This window comes from Sorghum bicolor, chromosome 7, assembly GCF_000003195.3.
Source record: "Sorghum bicolor cultivar BTx623 chromosome 7, Sorghum_bicolor_NCBIv3, whole genome shotgun sequence".
NCBI lineage: Eukaryota > Viridiplantae > Streptophyta > Magnoliopsida > Poales > Poaceae > Sorghum > Sorghum bicolor.
This window is the reverse complement of record NC_012876.2, coordinates 38,914,014-38,934,199: the sequence shown is the minus strand read 5'-3', so window position 1 is coordinate 38,934,199 and position 20,186 is coordinate 38,914,014. Positions and strand designations below refer to the sequence as shown.

General features: G+C 41.3%; 2 protein-coding genes across 3 annotated transcripts; one reads left to right on the top strand and one right to left on the bottom strand.

The window, feature by feature from the left end:
- On the top strand, window positions 4,528-6,552 carry LOC8069884. 2 transcript variants are annotated; one of them, XM_021465051.1, is made up of 3 exons: window positions 4,528-5,523; window positions 5,627-5,950; window positions 6,142-6,552. In XM_021465051.1, exons 2-3 carry the CDS (start codon window positions 5,783-5,785, stop codon window positions 6,370-6,372), a joined length of 399 nt encoding a protein of 132 aa, XP_021320726.1. In that variant the 5' UTR covers window positions 4,528-5,523; window positions 5,627-5,782; the 3' UTR covers window positions 6,373-6,552. The 2 variants fall into 2 exon arrangements, with proteins under 2 accessions (XP_021320726.1, XP_002445393.1); XM_002445348.2 differs by lacking the exon at window positions 4,528-5,523 and having other exon boundaries at window positions 5,534-5,950.
- LOC8069883 (chloroplastic group IIA intron splicing facilitator CRS1, chloroplastic) lies at window positions 6,678-13,998 on the bottom strand. The gene is made up of 8 exons (XM_002444170.2): window positions 13,176-13,998; window positions 8,922-9,372; window positions 8,516-8,646; window positions 7,820-8,173; window positions 7,571-7,727; window positions 7,173-7,465; window positions 7,018-7,077; window positions 6,678-6,941 (listed from the first exon to the last, which is right to left on the bottom strand). The coding sequence occupies exons 1-8, from the start codon at window positions 13,875-13,877 to the stop codon at window positions 6,903-6,905; spliced, it is 2,187 nt and encodes a 728-aa protein (XP_002444215.1). The 5' UTR covers window positions 13,878-13,998; the 3' UTR covers window positions 6,678-6,902.

Below are 20,186 nucleotides of genomic sequence, written 5' to 3'. Positions count from 1 at the left end.
GTATTCCGAGTATCGTTGATTTATTTTATGCCAAAAGGATAAAAGAACATTCTATTCATTAGGCTACTTAATCTTGTAAGAACTAAAGAAATTATAATTATGTAAATCTATCGTTGTCAATAGTACTAATGCTTTAGCGATAACTAATCAATAATAAAATATGATAAATGATAAATGATAACTAAGTAATGAAGTAAATGGTATTCTAGAGAAAGAAAATAAAGACTCACTAATGTAGCAAGACAATCTTGATATTCAAATAAAAGAAACCTATGTAATTACTAATATAAAGTCTACAGCCTACGCCATGCTACACATTTTTATCTATAGTGTGGTAAACTCAGAAAACATCATAAGGAGCATCAACTAATGAGGATTTTAAGACGCAACCGTCACCTCCTTCACGACCGCGCTCGGCTAGTCCTGCATACGGGGGGTGGACTACAAAGGAACCAACGCAGCTATCACCTACGCGGACTACCACACGACCCGACACATCAGGATGCCTCCGTAGGTACACAAGGCCTTGTTTACTTGCAAAATATTTTGCAAAATGTAAATAGTATCAATTTCGTTTGTATTTGATAAATATTGTCCAATCATGGACTAACAAGGCTCAAAAGATTCATCTCGTCAATTCCGACCAAACTGTGTAATTAGTTTTTATTTTCGTCTACATTTAATACTTCATGGATACGTCTAAAGATTTGATGTGACAAGGAATCTGAAAAATTTTGCAAATTTTTTTGGAACTAAACAAGGCCTATATCTAGACACCACGTCTACATAATGTGCACCACGTGACTCACTCGAGTACTGAATCAGGCGCTTTACGACCATATAATGATAATCATCATAAACCACATCTATATCGAATATGCAACTAGAATAAACAAAGAACTAAATAAATAGCAATATATTAAAGTAGAGCGAAGTCATAATGAAATACAAGATAATATTACCAATTTTTAGACGCCTATACTAAGAACTTGAAGAACTAGAGCTCTACTTCTAATATCTGGAAACCCTAACTTCTGACTACTCTTGACAAATGAAGCAGGAGGAATGAATTGAATCTGGGGTGTCTCCTGGGAGGGGGTTCTGCCCCTCTATTTATAGCCTGGTGGAGTGCACGTGCGCTGTATGATCAAACCGACTTAACAAGCGGTCGAGATGGCTCCTCACAGGCGGTGGAGGAAGCTTCCGAAAGGGGGGAGCAAACCCTAGCCATAGGGGGCCGGCCGGCGCTAGGGTGGGGCCGGCTAGCCCCACCTGGCGGCTGCTGGCTCCCCCGTTGCATCGGGTGTCTTCTAGAGTGTTCTAGAATTCTCTGGTGTCATTCTTCCATCGTGGATAAATTTCATGGCCGATTAGCAATTTAATCTCTCTTTTCAGCACTTTGTGAAATAATCCCTGGAAATCACAGAATATACAAAACTCGTGAAATTGTCAGTTTAAACCTAGACTAATGTGTTTTCATATTTTCCTTTGAGTCTAAAGTTCTAATAAAAGTTGACGTTATCAACCGTCAACAATAGCCTCACCCCACCATTCCTTAGATAGTCCCGCTATCTCTAACATGGTGTTAACCAAACCAGTTAGAGTACGGTTCTTTCTCTCTGCAATCCCATTGGACTGTGATAAGCATGGTGGCATCCTCTCATAAATAATTCCATGCATCGCGCAAAACTCAGAAAATTCATTTGAGAAATACTCTCCCCCACGATCGGACCTTAAATGTTTAATTTTCCTTTCAAATTGATTTTCTACCTCAACTTTATAGATCTTAAAAAATGCAACACTTTGTTTTTTGTTTTTATTAAATACATATAGCAAAATCTAGTACAATCATCTATAAAAGTTAAGAAATATCACTTGCCACCTTTAGTCAACTCTCTATTTATTTCACACACATCAGAATGAATGAGATTTAACGGTGCCAACTCCCTCGCCGCAGCAGCCTTGTGAGGCTTGCGAGGTTGTTTTGCTTCAACACAAGCATGACACTTAGAACTTTTTATCACATCAAATTTTGGAATTAAATTTAAACCAGCTAAGCGAATCATGCTACCAAAAATTAATATGACATAAACGTGAATACCAAATATCAATATCAACATCATGGCTGACATGATTCACAGAATTAAAACAAGTGTCTGTCAAAGACAAGCGAAACAAGACTCCGCTCTCATAGCCTTTTCCAACAAAAGTACCATACTTAGAAAGTATGAACTTATTAGATTCAAACACAAGTTTATAACCATCTCGACAAAGCAAAGAACCACTAATCAAATTCTTCTTTATTGAGGGGACATGATGCACGTTTTTGAGCTGCACGGTCTTTCCCGAAGTAAGCTTCAGAGCGACCGTACCAACACCACGTACAGCCGCACACGCTCCGTTCCCCATCAATAAAGAGGAAGCCCGGCCTGCGTGATAAGTAGAAAACAGGGAAACATCAGTACACATATATATTTGCACCGGTATCAATCCACCAATCAGGGTAATGACAAACTGAAAGAACAGTAGGCAATAAATTACCATACCCCGATGTTCCTGCATCAGTCTCAACGGTGTTTGCTGATTTCTTGGCTAGAGGCTTCCACTTAGCCTCTGGACACTCTCATGCATAGTGTCCAGTTTTGCCACAGGTAAAACAATTCCCTTTTTCCTTGTTCTTCTTGTTCTTCTTAAAAGTAGTGGTAGGCTTTTGTTTAAGTTCTTGCTGGAATTTCTTTTTTTGAGACTTGGGATGATTCTTTTGCACCAGATGTGCACTAGAACTCCCATCACCGACCTTCTTGCCACAGACGTCTTTTGCTCTCGCCTTGTCTTCAACATCCAAAGATCCAATAAGCTCGGTAATACCAAACTCTTGTCTCTTATGTTTCAGAGAAGTAGCAAAATTAGTCCAAGTAGGTGGCAGTTTAGCAATTATGCAACCTGCCACAAACTTGTCAGGTAACACACATCCAAATATTTCAAGTTCTTTTACCAGTGCTTGTATCTCATGAGCTTGTTCCACTACAGAACGGTCATCAACCATCCGGTAGTCATGAAACTACTCCATGATATACAATCCAGTACCAGCATCAGAAACCTCATATTTGGACTCAAGTGCTTCCCAAATGGCTTTAACGGTCTGTAGCGGCACATAGACATCTACTATGCTGAAAATTGCTGCCTTAAACATAGTATCAGCATGTTTCCAAGCACGCTCCTCCTCTTGAGTATGCGGCCCAGTTGATCTAGGTTCAGCGACAAAATAGCAGTGCATAGTAGTCAACAATAATAAACACTTTGCCCGCCACCTCTTATAGTGAGTGCCCTGAAAAATATTTGGTTTTAGCGTACTCGCAAAGCCAACTAATGAAAATTGTGTTTCACGTTTTTGGATTGTTAAAATATTAGACAAATTCAGCAGCAATTTAATCCAGAAAATTAACATGATAATTATGTTGGTGACATCGAAAACGTGCTTGTGTGTTCTAAACATGAACATCATGTAGGCAAGGCTAACCAGCAAGAATCTAACACAAGACCTTGTTGGAAAGAAGAGTATAAGATTATACCCATCGGCACCAGAGTCGGTTGCGCTAGGAGTAGTCGTCCCGCTCGATGCCGTGCAGGAGTGTTGTAGTGCTGATCAACCCGATGACGTGCGTCGCCACCAGGAAGAAGATGATGATGCGAGTAGTCGTGCCGCCAACGACACTGCCCAAAAACATGATTGCTGCCCTTCACCCGTGCAGATGAACTCGAAGACGGCAGTCGTTCCGGAGGCCTACTCTCCCAATTTCTGTGCGCGTAGGAATCGGGACGGAGATGACAGATAGCAGCGCAACAGCAATATGATGATGTTTTATCTTTGTGTTCTCAATCCTCTCAAAACAAGAGGAGCAACACAGGAAGGCAAAGGGTCAGGTGTATGAAGAATTAGCGGTCATCATGTCATTGTCCGTTACCAGTAACTTATGAAACCGATAATTCAATGTCTGTTACTAGTAACGGAAACCATAAACCACTAAATCATGATTTATCATCACATAATGGTCATCATGCACTTAACCATTATCAAACCATAAGTTACACCACATAAAGGATCCAACTTAATACACATAACACTAACTTTAATCTTGGAATTTTAATTGATTTAATTGCTGAATAAAAATTGGACAAACCTAATTAAATCCAACAGAGCAGTGGTGGACGCGGCTACGAGCAACGACGGAGGCATCTATGAAGTTGACACTAAAATCCCCACTCTAGTTCTCCTTCCGTTCTTCCCAGTACCACCTCCACTAGTTCCAAGTGCAAACACTATGGCAGAGCAATATGGCAAGTTTCAAATTCACTACAATCCATTAAAGATCTATGCTTCTTCAATCTATGCTTAGTTTTACTGATGTCTGATGGTGATGGATTCATTGTTTTGTTATGTTTGATGATCTGATGATCATGGATCCATTATTTCCATGTTTTTTTTCCTGATTTTTTTTTTGGTAAAAAACAGCTAAATCTCTTAGCTGCAGCTATCTCCAGCTATAGCTTCACTTAGCTGTTGCGGAGGACAACGGCTAAGAGCCTTAGCCGGAGATTTTAAACCTTGGTTACCACCTATATCAGCTCAGGTACGGCTACCCCTCTCCCTTTCTGTTCTATTGCATTTTTTTCTGGCCATGGTTGTTTGCTGTGCAGTGACCTGTGGCTGTTCGATGAATTACTCACAAGGAACATGGCCAAAATGAATTACTTTAAGTTTGAATCTGTGGTTGATGTGTGTTGTTGTCGAAAACTGAATCTTTATTGATCTGTGTTGATGAGTTATGATGCCATAATCTTGTGGTTGGACTCCACTGAACTGCAGGGCTGTTCAATGATTCAAGTGCAACTATGCACTACAAACAGGTTTCTGATCTGACCATACCATGAAACTTCACAAAAAAAAAAGCAATGAACAGATATTGCTATCCGAATTTGAGTTATATGAATTTGTTGACATATTAAACAGTGGAGGTTCAGAACTGTATGTGAGATGTGGAGGAGGAGATTTGGAGACTTGGAGGAAGCAATAGCTAGCTACTGATGCATGGTTTTATTTGAAGCCTTCCTCTCTTGTCTTGCTGGTAAAACACCCCTTGTTGTCATATAAGGAATATAAAACATAATTTGGCCTATGACAGTTAAGACCTATCTAGGAACTGCATGTTTAGGTGATAGTAAGTGCGATTTATGTGTAAAGCACAATGCTAGATTTAATACTTGATAGATGACAGTGGACTGGACTGCCTAGGCTCTCAATGTTGCTTATGTGCTTGCAATGTTTATTCAACTCTATATTTTTACTTGCCTTCACTAATGCATCGTACCTCCATTTTCCGAGGGTAAGTAGTCATTCCTACCAAAACCTACATTTCCTGGAACTGGAGCTGAGCTGTAAACCAAACAAGTGTATCAGCTTCACGGTGGGAGGCCACTGGTGCTCCAAATTTGTGTTTTCATAGCTAGAGTTTTCTTAAACAGGTCCTTGCTACCCTTTCTGTTATCTCCCCTGTTTTACTGTCCTTTTTCTGTTCTCTCTCCCCTGTTTGGATGGCGTGCAGTGAGATTCTCAAAATCTAAACAGGTTCAAACGAGTCCTCAATTCAGTGTGACCAGAAACAGACGGATATAGGAGCTAGCCTTCTCAATCGTGCCACTGATCTCATCAGTGGAAAGTGCGTGCGGGCGCTGGTGAGATCAGGATTCGGGAGGACCACGTGCGCAGGGAGACCGTCCGGCGATGTTCGCGACGGCGGCGCGGTGGGCGGCCAAGAAAGGGAAGCCCAAGATGGCGCCGATCGAGCTGACGACGCCGCCGGAGCAGGCGCAGTCCATCACGCGCGCCATCTTCGACGTCGTCCGGGAGCACGGCCCGCTCACCATCTCCGACGTCTGGGACCACGTCAAGGTACAAGAGCATCCTCCACCCCTGCCTGCATCTCGCGCAGCACGGTCACATCCATGAATGAATGGAAACTGTTCGACGGAATGCTTCTCCAAAGACCCCTCGTTCGGACTGGACTCCGGCGGTGTATCCTTGCATGCGTTCCTCTAACAAGCAGCTGAGATTAATCTTTGCTTTCATGCGTTCATCCTCAGGATGTCGGGCTTCGAGGTCTGACGAGCAAGAGGCAGATGAAGATCATGCTGCGGTGGATGAGGGAGCGCCAGAAGCTGAGGCTCATCTGCGACCACGACGGCCCGCACAAGCAGTTCCTCTACACCACCTGGTTCACCAACCCCAGGAACGCGCCGCAGAGGCCCAAGCCGGAGCTCAAGGCCAAAGCAGAGAAGCTCCCCACTTTCCCTTCCTCTTCTAAGCAGCCGTGACGAGGAGACATCATTAGACATGTGCAGGTTGCCTCCGCAATTCTGTGCTCTCTGCACTTGTTTCTTTCTGCTGTCCTGGCATAATGTTCGATGACGCGAATTTAAGCTTGTTGTGGCTATATTGTTCTGTCCAAACTTCAAACACGTAACCACTGTCTATAAAGTTGCATGATTAATCTGTGTGCCTTCTCTGTTTGCCATCATCAATGGTGCTTTCATACAGCAAAATGGTTGAATGTTCTCAATCAAAAAGTGAAGAAGCAGGCCAAGCTTGTTCTGCCATCTCAATAACAGGGAATGGCGAATTGCACCAAAACAGAGAAATTTCACTTATTTTTATGAAATGTGGGTAAAGTGGCACATATGTACAACAGACAATTATATAAGCTGTACACTTCAGAATTGTTCATTTTCGGCTTTACAGTTTTACACGGCTATCCCATAATAAGAAAAAAAATCTTGACAGTCATTACTGCAATTTGCAAATATCTTCACTGACCATGCTATCCAAGCATCCAACTTCTTCATGATCATGGGGTTCGATACCTGATTTGCCTTGTCACATATCTCTGTAGCAATAAAATAAAATAACATCAGGGCAAAAATTTCTAGCTACAAAAGTATATCAAGTATTATATTACTGACCAGTCTCCTTTTCAATTCCGAAATGGACTTCTGTCTCTCCCGGACAAAGTATTTCATTGACTGCAATATTCAATTAAAGGGCATGAGATTGCCAATTGCCAGCAAGAGAACAAAATGGAAGTTTTAGTGGATAAACATTATATGATGATTCTTACCCCTCGCCGCTGGACCTCAAGTGATCTTCGGAGAGCTTCTCTTTTCGTTAGGAGATTACTAAATGATGATTTTGCTGGGCGGCGATAGTTTTTCCCACGGTAAAGTATTATGGCATGGCTGGTTGTGAGCTTTTCTACTGCTATTAATATTCCACCTGTCTCAACCTCAAGCAAATTCGCTGTGTACATGATCTGTCGGGCTTGATTCTGCTTTGTAATTACTTTCACAACCTCTTTATGTTTCCAATGCTGATGAATCTCTTCAATTACACCATCAAAGATACCACGCCTTCCTGTATTGGGAAACAGATGGTATGCAGATTCAGTGACCAGAGAAAGATAAAATGGGCATTGTAGGTAACTGGTACAGTAATAAGGGCATATATAGATAGCTGTACCTAGGAGAACAAGCCCATCCATTTTGCGGCCAATCCGGCGGAACATTATCTTTTCCTCTTCTGTCAATAGTTCTCTATCAGCAGACTGCTCTGAAGGGCTCCAAGAACTGCGAAGCTTTGCCAGTGCCTGGTTAGATCTTTCAATCTTCTTGTTGAGCTGCAAAATATAATGGTGTTAGACTACAACTAATAATATTACAAGTCAATGGCTTTAAATCAGAGCAGGAGATGCTTCACATGAACACATACAATGGAAAGCTTCCATTCATGATCTTTCAGTTCCTTTTCCAATCTATACTTCTCGGCCTCTAATTCAATCATGGTGTTGGACTTTTCAGTGTTTGCATGCACAAAGTCAGCATGGAAATCCTTATACTCCCTGAAAGTTCCTACAGAACTTTCTTCATCAGATGATAATTCACCAACCATCTGAAGAGAGTCAACTGCTTTCAGTCGAGCTTCCTCTTCCTTCACCTGTTCATCATCTACCTGAGCTTCTCGTTGAATAACAGTTTGAGCAACTCCACCAGGCAGAAAATCCTTGCCTCTATATAGAATAACAAAATCCTTGTTTCTCAATATCACAGTGCCTCCCGTAAGATGCTGCACTGAGGAGCTTCAGTGTTACACAAGAAAATACAAATAAAGGACCAATACAAACAGAAAGGCATGGATATCTGATTAAGAACCATGTAAACTTGCAGTAAGAAACTAAGGATTCATGTTTAGTCCAATTCATTACCATACTCTAGGTCACTAGTTTAGCCTATGATAGAATAAAAACAGGAATTAGCACTTTAAACTGTAGTAATCAAGATAAACCAAGCATTGTAATTACCAAGGAGGTGACTGACAACATTTTAGGTTTTGCTAGTCAAATGAATTGACTACAATGCACTTCAATAACATAAATGTCAGAAAGTACTTCATGAGAATAATACTTGCCTTCAGGTTCCATGCCATTTGTTCATTGTTCGTATTCTGGATACCTACTTTCACTGCAATTTTTGCTATAAGGCTTTTCTCCCAAAGCTTCAGTATAGCAGCAGCCAAACCCTGCAATCTTGTATTTCTACCTGCCAATGACACACAAAATTACAATTGTCTTGTTCATAATGTAAAGCTAATGCGATATAACCCGAAGATGGTAACCATATAAACAACAGAAGTGGATGACACGTATTGAACACATAGAAGGTGATGTATGTATAAGACAGAAAGGATATAGACAACAAAGATGCTTATCACTCAATGTGTGTATCAAATCACAAACAAAAGGAACACTTTAGTTGTATACTTGTATACTTAACAGAAAGTGCATTTGGTAACTAAATGCATACAGCATACTCACCAAGGGCAAAATGTGTTGGCAAAGGGCGCGCAAGCTTGCGCAAGTATGTCAGCTCCTCATCAGCTAGTGTTGGTCTCACACCAGGAGGGCACTGCCTAAATGGAGTCTTAAAGCCTGGAATGAACTCTGGGAGGAGATCAGCATCCACAGGTAATGGTGTGTCCCACCACCAATCAACAAATCGAGGGCCCAAAGTGTCCAATAGTCTATTGACTTCCCTCTCGTATAGTGTTCCCTTGACAGGTTCTTCATCCTTCTGGCCACAAATGCTCTGATCATTTTCTTGAAAAGCATCATCTGCTTCACCACGAACATTTTGTTTTACGAGAGAACCTTTATGAACATTAGTTACAAAAGTGTGACTATGCTTTGCGTTTTGCTGATATTTGCTTCCTTTATAGACAAAATGTATGTCTCCTTTTGTCCACACAACTAATCCTCCTGTTTTTATCTGAAAAAAAAATTATAATCCATCAAAGAAAATTGTAAGTTTTTGAATTCAACATTAGTAATTGAGTACTCATACAAGCTGAGAACAAATGCAAGATCTTCGCCTGGATTTTGGTGCAAGATAAAATTCTAACGGCGCACAACCTACAAAAAAGAGGGTGGCCACACCAGGAACATTGTGTGTTGTGCAACGGTCCCTTGGAGACTGGCCTCCATCTATGTCTATGTTGCCCTTTTGCTAAGGCAGTTTGGGATCAAATCCTGTCTTGGGAAAACTTCACTCAGCTGCAACAACAGCCCCAAATTGACCCAATTCATATCAGAGTGTGGTGGGAAGAGGCAGCAAGTAAAGTGCCCAAATCTGAATACAGAAGACTAAACGGGGTGATAATCTACACTTTCTGGAATATTTGGAAAGAGAGAAACAGGAGAATTTTCAACAATGTTGTAGCAACAGTAACACAAGTGGTCGCAAGAATAAAAGAGGATATAGAGCAAAGGAAGAGAGCATTCGCTTATGTGTAGGTGTTGTTTTCCACTTGTTTGGGGAGTGTGTTTCCCTCTTTTCCTGTTTCTTGGGGCCTTAACGCTCCTATTGAGTGTCCTTGCTTGTACAGAAACTCTCTTTCCTTATCTTAATTGAAAGGCAGAGCTCCTGCCATTGCGTTCAAAAAAATAATAATAAAAAAGGTCAAAACTACATTGAGAAAAGCTGTAGCGGTTTGCACAGCACCAAAATTACTTGTGTCGTGTTTTGTTCTTGTTTGCATCTCGTCGATTGTGAACAAGTTCACCGCCGCCGGAAAGAATTTATCTGACAAAACTTGAGATGCTTTGACTCTTCAAGATTCTTGGAATGACTTACAATTTGGGATGGAGTACTAACTAAATCTGCATTGGAAATCTGAAGTTTCAGATGGTGACAACTGGCAAGACCACAAGAATGACCATGATTACACTATTGCACCGCCACACTGCAATGACAAAAGGGGGAATTCTGCGCCTATAAATTGGACTTGGCTAAAGCCTACAACAGAGTTGACTGAAACTACATTGAGAAGGCAATGGAAAAATTGGGTTTTAATGGGAAATGGATTTGTTGGGTGATGGAATGTGTAAAAACAGTCAAGTTGTCAGTTCTCCTCAATGGTCAAATGCTCGACTCTTTCACACCATCTCGAGGCCTTAGACAAGGAGATCCTTTGTCTCCGTATATTTTCCTGTTGGTCGCAGATGGTTTATCTACTATACTAAATAAAGAAATTTCTACAGGTCAGCTGAAAGAGCTACACATTTCCAGGAATGCACCGGGGATCTCTCACTTGTTGTTTGCTGATGATAGCGTTCTTTTTGTTGAAGCCAATGCAGAGCAAGCTCTACTAGTGAAAAACATCCTGAGCACGTATGAAAAGAGTACAGGTCAGTTGATCAGCAAAAACAAATGCAGTGTTCTATTTGGACGAAACTGCTCTGAGGACAACATTGAGACAGTCAACCACTGTTGGGAAACACTAAACAGAAAGGCGGATGAAAAATATCTTGGTCTTCCAGTTCCAGAAGGAAGAATGGACGAAGGAAAATTCCGAAGTTTAAAAGAAAGATTCAGCAAGCATGCAAACGATTGGTCAGAGAAATACCTCTCAAGTGGGGCAAAAGAGGTTCTTGTCAAATCTGTCCTACAGAACCTCCCTACTTACGCTATGAGTGTCTTTAAATTCTCTGCAGGTCTCTGTGATGAACTCGAGCAATTGATAAGGAACTTTTGGTGGGGAGATGAGCACGACAGAAGGAAAATTCATTGGCTTGCCTAGGACAAAATTACCAAACCAAAGCTCAGAGGTTGCATTGGCTTCCTTGACCTTGCCCTCTTCAACCAAGCTATTCTTGCTAAACAAGCATGGCACCTCCTACAGTTCCCTGATAGCCTATGTGCAAGATTGCTTAAGGCAAAATATTTCCCTCAGGGAAATCTGCTGGACACTAGCTTCCAGCAAATTACTCACCATTTGGAGAGTGAATAATGGCCAGAACATCCAAATCTGGAGGGACAATTGGATACCACGGTCGAACTCCCTAAATATTTCTCGACCGGCAAAATCTACCAGAATCCGGAGAGTGTCCGACCTGATCCACAAAAATCCATGACGCTGGAATGAAGCCCTCATAAAGCAAATATTCTTTCAGCATGAAACCGAAGAAATTCTCAGCATTAGGATTGCAGAAAATGAGGATGATCATATCCTCACTTGGCACTTTGAAAAAAGTGGATTATTTTAGGAGCGCATACAAACTTGCAGCAGAGATGAATGCCAATGACTGCAGCACAAGCACATCTACTGACAGGAGAAATTTTGAGGCGATCTGGACAACACCAGTGCCATAGAACATAAAAGTCTTCGCATGGAAGTTGGCCCAAAATGGCCTAGCTGTGCAAACAAACAGACTGTAACGTCATTTAATCCCGGACGCCACGTGTTCGATCTGTGGATTGGAACCAGAATCCGAATACCATGCCATGCTCCGATGCACGAAAGCTCTTCGACGAGCCCTCCGACAAATTTGGGACCTTCCGGGTGAGCCTTCTTTTTATTATACAGGACCTGACTGGTTGTGTCCTGCTCAATAGCGTCAATAAAGAAACAAGAGCCAATCTGATGTTCCTTTTCTGGAGAGTCTGGCATCTCAGAAATGATATCATCTTTGGGAATGGTGAAAGCCTTACATCTGCCTCGGTTGATTTTCTACAAAACTACCTCACACCGATGAACCCAAACAGTAAGTTCACAGCCATAGGAAAAGGAAAAGCAATCTGTTACCCTGAGCATGCAGGGTCCTTCCTTGCTGCTCAAAATGATAAAGAAGAAAAAGTTCCTTGTCCGCCACCTCCCCCTGACTGGATAATACTAAATGTGGATGCAGGTTTTGATCCCCACTCTGGTCATGCCGGGTTTGGTTTCATTGCAAAGAACCATGTGGGCGAGGTTTTGTTGTCTCCATGGTCAAGCGATCAGCGTTGCAGGTCAGCTGAAGAAGCAGAATGTATTGCTGCTTGGGTGGGTCTAAAACATAACCTCGCCTCCTGGAATGGACGCCTCTTTTGAAGGACCCACGCAGAAATCGTTCTGTAACTTGCCACATTATCAAAGAAGCAAAGGAAGTCCTTAAGCGTTTCCAGAAATTCAGAGTTTCCAAATGCCACCGGAGCACAAATGAGGAAGCTCATGAGCTATGTCAGTTTGGTAGCAGAGAGCTCTCTGATGTTTTTATTGCTACTGGCATCACGATCTGCGTGTCGGGGGCTTTAGCTCCAGAGTTTGTAATCATGTTGTTTTGATATAATTAAGCTCTCCTCTTTCTTTTTTTTTTGTTGTTGCAAAACACACGAACAAGAGATTGCATCAAAAGTTCAAAACTGCAACTTACTAGCTGCACTGCGCTGCTTTAGTTGAAGGTCAAAATTCAAATCTCTAAGTGCTAAAAGGTCCAAATCATCATGCCGAGAGCATACAATTCTCAGGGGATCAGACCCCAAGGAACAAAATACATTGAGGCCTTTGTTCACCCCAAAAACCAAAAAATTTTAAAGATTCTCCGTTGTATCGAATCTTACAGCACATGGAAAAACATTAAATATAGACGAAAACAAAAACTAATTGCACTATAATTTACGAGATGAATCTTTTTAGCCTAATTATTCCATGATTGAACAATAATTATCAAATAAAAACAAGAGAACTACCCTATCAAAAAAAAAATCGGAACTGAACAGGGCCTGAGCGAGAAAAGCCTATTGCTCTCACTCACCTCAAGAATCTCCCTGGCGCGGTCCATGGACCGGCGGAGTGGCTCGACGATACGCACTGCGGCGAGCTCTTCACCACTGGCCCATTCCCTTCGCATCTCCTCGACCACCTCGTCGGTGACTCCGGCCTTCTTGGCCCGCGCCCACCTGCCCATCCCGCGCGCCAACCGCCGCAGCCGGTCCAGCTCGTCGGTCTCCAGCTCGGTCTCGGCGCGCGTCGGCTTCCGCGGCTTCTTCTCCCGCCGCAGCGCGACCTTGAGGCCCTCGTCCCTAGCAGCCGCCCACGGAACCGCCCGCGGCTTCGCCTTCTCCACCACTTCTTGGCCTGGTTCCCGCGGCGGGGACGGCTCGATTGGAAGGTGGAATGCGGCGGCGGCACCGGCGTTGCTGTCGTGGACGGAACTCGCACTCGGAGCATCTGAGAGCTCGAGGGAGCGGACGCGCCGGATGATGCCGAGGACAGCTCGGTGTGTGCGGCCCCCCGGGACTCCGGCAGTGAGGGGCTTGGCTGTTGTTTTGGTGTTTTTCTTTGCCGGTGCCGATTTGGGGCTGTGGGTGCGGGGCTTGGGAGGAGTTGCGTCGGCGGGGGGTGGAGGCACCGGGGGTGCGGAGTCGCGGCTTTGGGTGGAGGACCCGTGGAGCCATGGCGGCGGAGGCGGGGCCTTTGGGGACGGGGAGAAGAGGGGTAGCGGCGGTGGCGCCATGGCGGGCTCGGCTACGGCCCGTTGCTCACTCTGCTTCACTCATCCGTCACTCTGCTTCACCCATGTGGACCGTGTGCCGAGCGCGTGCGGCCAGGATGGATGGGTGGCGGCCAGAACCTGAAACATCGGATTGGGTTTTCAGTCTCCGCCAGGTTTTAAAATCCACCTAGGCCTTGTTTAGTTCAGCCGAAATCCAAAAAGTTTTTAAGATTTCCCATCACATCAAACCTTGCGGCACATACATAAAACATTAAATATAGACGAAAATAAAAACTAATTACACAGTTTGTCCGTAAATCGCGAGACGAATCTTTTGATCCTAGTTCGTTCATGATTGGACAATATTTATCAAATAAAAACAAAAATGCTACAGTAGCGAAATTTAAAAAATTTTCGGAACTAAACAAGGCCTTAGTTCATATTTCTTCGGCCTTGTTTAGTTTATGAAGTATTTTAAAAAAAACCAAAAACCCAAAATCTTGAGACTCCCATCAAAATTCTAATACTAAAATCTTTTAGTTTTGGTGTTCACTTACTAAAAAAAATTACAAAACTTTTCATATTCCCTTCACATCAAATCTTACGGCACATGTATAGAGGATTAAATGTAGATAAAAAATAACTAATTGCATATTTTATATGTAACTAGCAAAATATGCCCGTGCGTTGCTACGGGAGCAAACAGACATTTGTAGAAAACGAGCACTTTATTATATTTATTTGTGTTTTATCCTTTGTATTACATTTGACAATTTTTAAGCTTTTAAAACTGACTTTGAAACAGTTTGTCCATATATAGTTTATATACATGCTCTTAGACTTTTTAGGATTTTTATTTCACGGCGTAATGGCACCTTACACTCTCTAGTTGAAAGGAGTCTATGAATTACTATGTATTTATCAATTTTTAGTCGATTTAAAGAATAAAAAAATTAAATTAATAGAATAAATACTTTGCACCTAGGCTCCTGTACTTTCCTTATTTCTCTAATGTGTACAGAAAATTTTATATTGGGAACCTAAAAAAGCTTCTAGTCTTTTTTCTTCTTTTATTGTTGAAGAAGCAGAGGGGGCGGATTCTGGAGAAGATTGACGGACAGAAATTTTCACAATAATTAGGGAAAATTTAGCTAAAGTTTAATCGGCTTGTCTCCTCTCGGAACGGAGATTTTTCAAGCAGGCAACAAGCAAGCCACTCCTGCAGCAGCGTTCTGGCTGCCGACGCTTTTCGCTGACCAACCTACAAGTTACGTTCCCATGGGAACATGGAAAAGCAGCCACGTCCAGTAGAATTCTGTTCCGTTCCTCCAAGGCCCAAAGGCTGCCGCAAAGCGCCGCAGCGATCAGCCTGGCGCCATGTCGCTCCATGTCCCCGCGACACGACGTGCTGCCGGCCAGCTTGCCTATCTCGCCTTGGCTCCTTGCCCTGCTGCCGGCTGCCGCTGCCCTGCCCGAAAACACGCTTTGGCGCTGGGCCAGGGATAGCCCGAAAAAGGCGTTGAAACTCTTCCCTTTACGGAAGCACCCCCGGCCGTTTCCACCTCGCACCAGCGCCAAAACAGACGTCGTCGCGGGAGGGCCGCATTGAAGCCACCCGCACCTCAAACAAAAAGGAAGCGGCGCGCGGGTCGGACCGAGACGGAAGGAGCGTTGACGCCACCCAGCCACCCCCGAACAAAAAGGAAGCGGCGCGCGAGTCGGACCGAGACGGAAGGAGGCAGAAAAAGTTTTGGGGGCAGACTGAAATTTTCACAATTTAGTAGTAGGTATAGATTTGCGAGACAAACCTTTTAAGTCTAATTATTCCATTATTGGATAATATCAATGTTTTAAATAGTGGGCAATAGAAAATAGTGTCTTCCTGACGCTATTTGTGCTATAGCAAACGCTATAGCGGCGCTACAGTCCACGCTATAGCGGTGCTATAGCGCGCTATTTATTTAGAAACAGGCAAACTATATAATAGACAGTAACAAGTTCAAACAACCATCATATTTCACAATCACAAATCACAAATCATAGATGTTTCACAGTTTAATACATAACTCATAAGCATAATGCATGACTGCATAGTGCATAAGCACTGCACAACAAATAAGTGCATAACCGCCTTTTTTTCTTGTTAGCAGATAAACAGCTATAACGCGCAAATAGCGGCGCTATAGCGCTATTTCAGTTTAGCGGCGCTATAGCGCGCTATAGCGCCAATAGCGCCGATAGCGTAAAAATGAGGTATAGCTTCGCGTCGACTTATTTTGGCCGCTATAGCGGCGCTATAGCGCGAAAATAGCACACTATTTAAAACATTGGATAATATTTGTCAAATACAAACGAAAGTGCTACTATGTCCATTTTACAAAAAAATTGAAACTAAACAAGACCAATGTCCCTATTTAATTTTGCAAAAAGTTTAGTGTCAAAATATTTTGGACATGTTTACTTTCAAAATGCAAAATAGCAAAAATTTTTGCATTAGCTCAAAATATTTTGGAACTAAACAAGGCCTTCATTGTTATTTTATTTTTTCTATCTATATTCTTCTTTTTCATTTCATTTCAGTTTTTGTTTTTCGATTTTATTTTATTTTCTGTCCTTTTCTTATTCTTTTTTTTTCAATTTTACCTTTTATTTTCGTTTTTCTTTTGGTTTTATTTTTATTGTTCTTCCTTGCTTCTATTTGTTTGTCTTTTTTTTTCTTTTTAGGTTTTCTATGTTTCTTCATTCTTATTTTATATTTTATTTCCTTTTAATCTTCTTTTTATTGTTATTTAAATTATTCATTTATTTTATTTGCTCTTTGCACTTTTTATCATTTGTTAATCATGTTTGTTTTTATATTTTTTCTTCTTAGTAATTTAATTTTTTATTTTTATTTTTTATATATATGTCATATTTATATAGTATATATTTAGTGTTCTATGTTGTGTTATGTTATGTTTAAGTAGTATACATGTGATGTTCTATGATTTTTATTTTGGTGTTTAGTTAGTATACATGTAATCTATAATAGATGTGATGTTCTATAATATATTTAATGATGTTATATGATGTATTTAGTTATGTAAATGTTCTACAAATATATTTACGATATTTGAAAAGTAACACTTTGACATTATTTGAATTTTTTCTATATTTTGTGTTTTATTCTTTTCTTATGCTTTTCGCTCTAGATTTTATTATTATTTTTATCTATGTCATGTATTTGTGTATTTTTATGTATATTGTAATATCAGTTTCATAAACCTAAAACCAAAATACTATTCTTCTAAATCGATAACATTTTTTACAAAGACAGAACATTGTCTGTTGAACTTAGAATATTGTCTCTACTTAATAAAAGAAAATATTTTATCTTTATAAGATAAATATTCATTAATAAAATTTTATCTAAATGTATTCATGTGTGATCTTGTTTTGTAGGATTTGTTATAAGAAATTTAATGGTGCAATCTGAATTTAATTTATATCTCTAGTTTAGGAGTTATGACTTTTTTAATTTGCTAAAATAATTTTGCATGCATAGGTGAGTGGGGCCTAGGTTGATGGGATAGCGTGTCATCGTACAGTAAAAAGACCACCAAAGGGATGTGAGTTGTGGACGGGTCATCTCTATAATTTTTAGTTGTAGAGATAAATATTTATTAATAAAATTTTATCTAAATATATCCATGTGTGATCTTGTTTTAAAGGATTTGTTATAAAAAATTTAATGGTGCAATCAGAATTTAATTTATATCTTCGGTTTAAGAGTTATGACTTTTTTTTAATTCGCTAAAATAATTTTGCATATAGGGGTGAGTGGGGCCTGAGTTGATGGTATAGTCTATCATGACAAAGTAAAAGGGACGGGAGTTATGGCTTCACCACGGTTGTGCTAGACGGATCCTCTCCATAATTTTTAGTTATAAAGATTATAGAAAATACAATATAAGAGATATAGTGGAATTATTGATAGCATGTAGCCTAACATGTGTTTGGATGCAGGAATAATTGAAGATGGAATAGGATGACCCCTTGGTGCTAGTGTTTGGATGACCGACGATTAGAGATGAGAATGTGGAATTTCTCATGGGGGGTTAGGTTTCTATTTTCAACCTTCTAAATGTTATCAGATCTATTTTTTCTCATCCTTGTCTCAATCTGAGGATTCTTTGTCCCTGCATAAACTTCTCATAGAGTCAACAATAGACCAATAACTAACAAATAAAAAGGCCATCTACTACTAGAATCCACCTATTTTCTTAGGATAAAAAACCATAGAGAAAGTCTTAAAATACCCTAGGGGATGTGTTTCCCTAGAGTGTTTCGTAGGATAGGGATTTGGAGTTGCTGAAACAATATATGTTAGAGGTAGGGATGATGGAGCTTGGGAGAAGGAATTGTCATGGCAGATATTTCGATGTAGCAAGCAACACTCTACAATTCAATTTTTATATGGTCCACCAATGCTTTTATTGTAAGCATGTACCATTACTCAAATATATTTTGGGCATATTCTTTCCAAGCCCGGCCTTGAGAGGGGTCGAGCTGGGCGGCCGCACTTCGGCCTTTAAAAACAAGGGGCCTAATTCCAGATAGTATTTCAGATATGTATGTACTATGTATGAGATCTCTGGTCCAGTAAAAACAAGCATACAACTATACAAGTAAGGGCCAGGACGAGCTGGAAGGGCGAGGGGAGGAGAGTGACGCCCGACGCCACCAGAGGCTGCTGCGGTTGCCCGTATGTGAGATCTCCGTAGACTGAGGGCGAGCCGACGAGGGGAGGAGAGCGACGGTGCGTCGTGAGACAGATAGGGTTAGTTGCGGGTCTTGCGGGTTCTCACGATTTTTTTCTCTTGGCCAACGGGCTTCGCGGATCTAAAGATGTTGGGCCAAAAAAAAATACGGCTCGACCGCTACAGCCGCGAAAGAAAATTTTGCAGAGCGAACGTGCGGGTCTCGTTAAGAGCCCGCCCCGCCTGCAATTGTACATACAAGTAAGCTCATAGCCTAGCTGGATGTAATCGTTAGATGTGCCCGCCTCCATTAATTAGAGAGCCTATCTTCTAGAATCATTTTTCTAGTAGTGCTCTTCTGTGCCTATACGCCCAACAATGGCAGGGAACCACACGGCAACTAGGTGATAAAAAAAATAATTACATGCACTACAGTGCCCCAAAAGTCTATGGACATGTATACTGCATAGATATGACAAAAATATATCATAAAACATCATATATATATATATATATATATATTACATAAATATGGCGAAATAAATAAAAGAACAAAACAAAAAGTATCATAGAAAATCCACACATATCTGAAAATGAGTAAAAGATATAATTATTAGAGTAATTAAATAGCATAAAATAACAAAAACAGAAATGAAAGCATAAATAACAAAGGCTAATTATAAAAAAAATAAAGAACTTAAATAATAAAAGCAAATAGAAAAAACAAAAGCAGGAAAATGATTAAAACAAAAATAATTAGAGTAAAGTAAAACTAGAAAGTGAAAACCAAAATGGAAAAAAATCTACATGAAACATGAAAATAAAAAAGTAAATAGAAGAAAAGAGAAAAAACATGAAAACACAAAATCAAATAAAAATTAATTAGGTAAACATAAAAAAGGTTAAAAATAAAAAAAGTGAAAAGATGAATCAAAGGTCACATAATAAAATAAAAAAGAGAAGAAAATAAAATGAAAAGAAAAAGAAAAAATAAATATAATAAGAAAGGAAACAAATAGGAACACGTGTTTGATAAGCCTGGCTAGCCAAACTAAGCCTAACTAGTCCAAGTCTGTCCCTAGCTTGCCAATCCTTGCTTGTTTGGTTGCGTGTACTATATCAGTCTGGCTAGCCTTAGACTTTGTTTGGTTGCTTGATTTGTTGAGATAGAGTTACCTCTTCTCTCAATTGGTAGGATTACCCTCTTTCAAACATTTCCTCGAGCAGGATGAGCATGGAGATCACCGTCGTTTGCCTCCTCCTCACCGCCGCAAAGTAGGACGACGGTTGGGGCTGCTGTGCCACCGGCACCAGCACGTGGTGGTGGTGCGACGGCGTGTGCTGTGGGGGCAGGGACACTTACTGCTCCTCGTCGTACTCCGAGCTCTCCGAGTTGGAATCGGAGTCATCGGCGTCGATGACCCCTTGGGTGGTGGCGGTCCTCGGGCGTCTCCTCCCCACCGCGGTGCTGTGGCTGGCCGTGCAGCACGCTCGCGGCGGCGGCGGGAGCGCCAGCGGAGCGGGGGCAGGAGGCGGCGAAGGGGAGATCCAGGGCCTCCACCACCTTCTATGTCGCGCGGGCGCCCCCCCC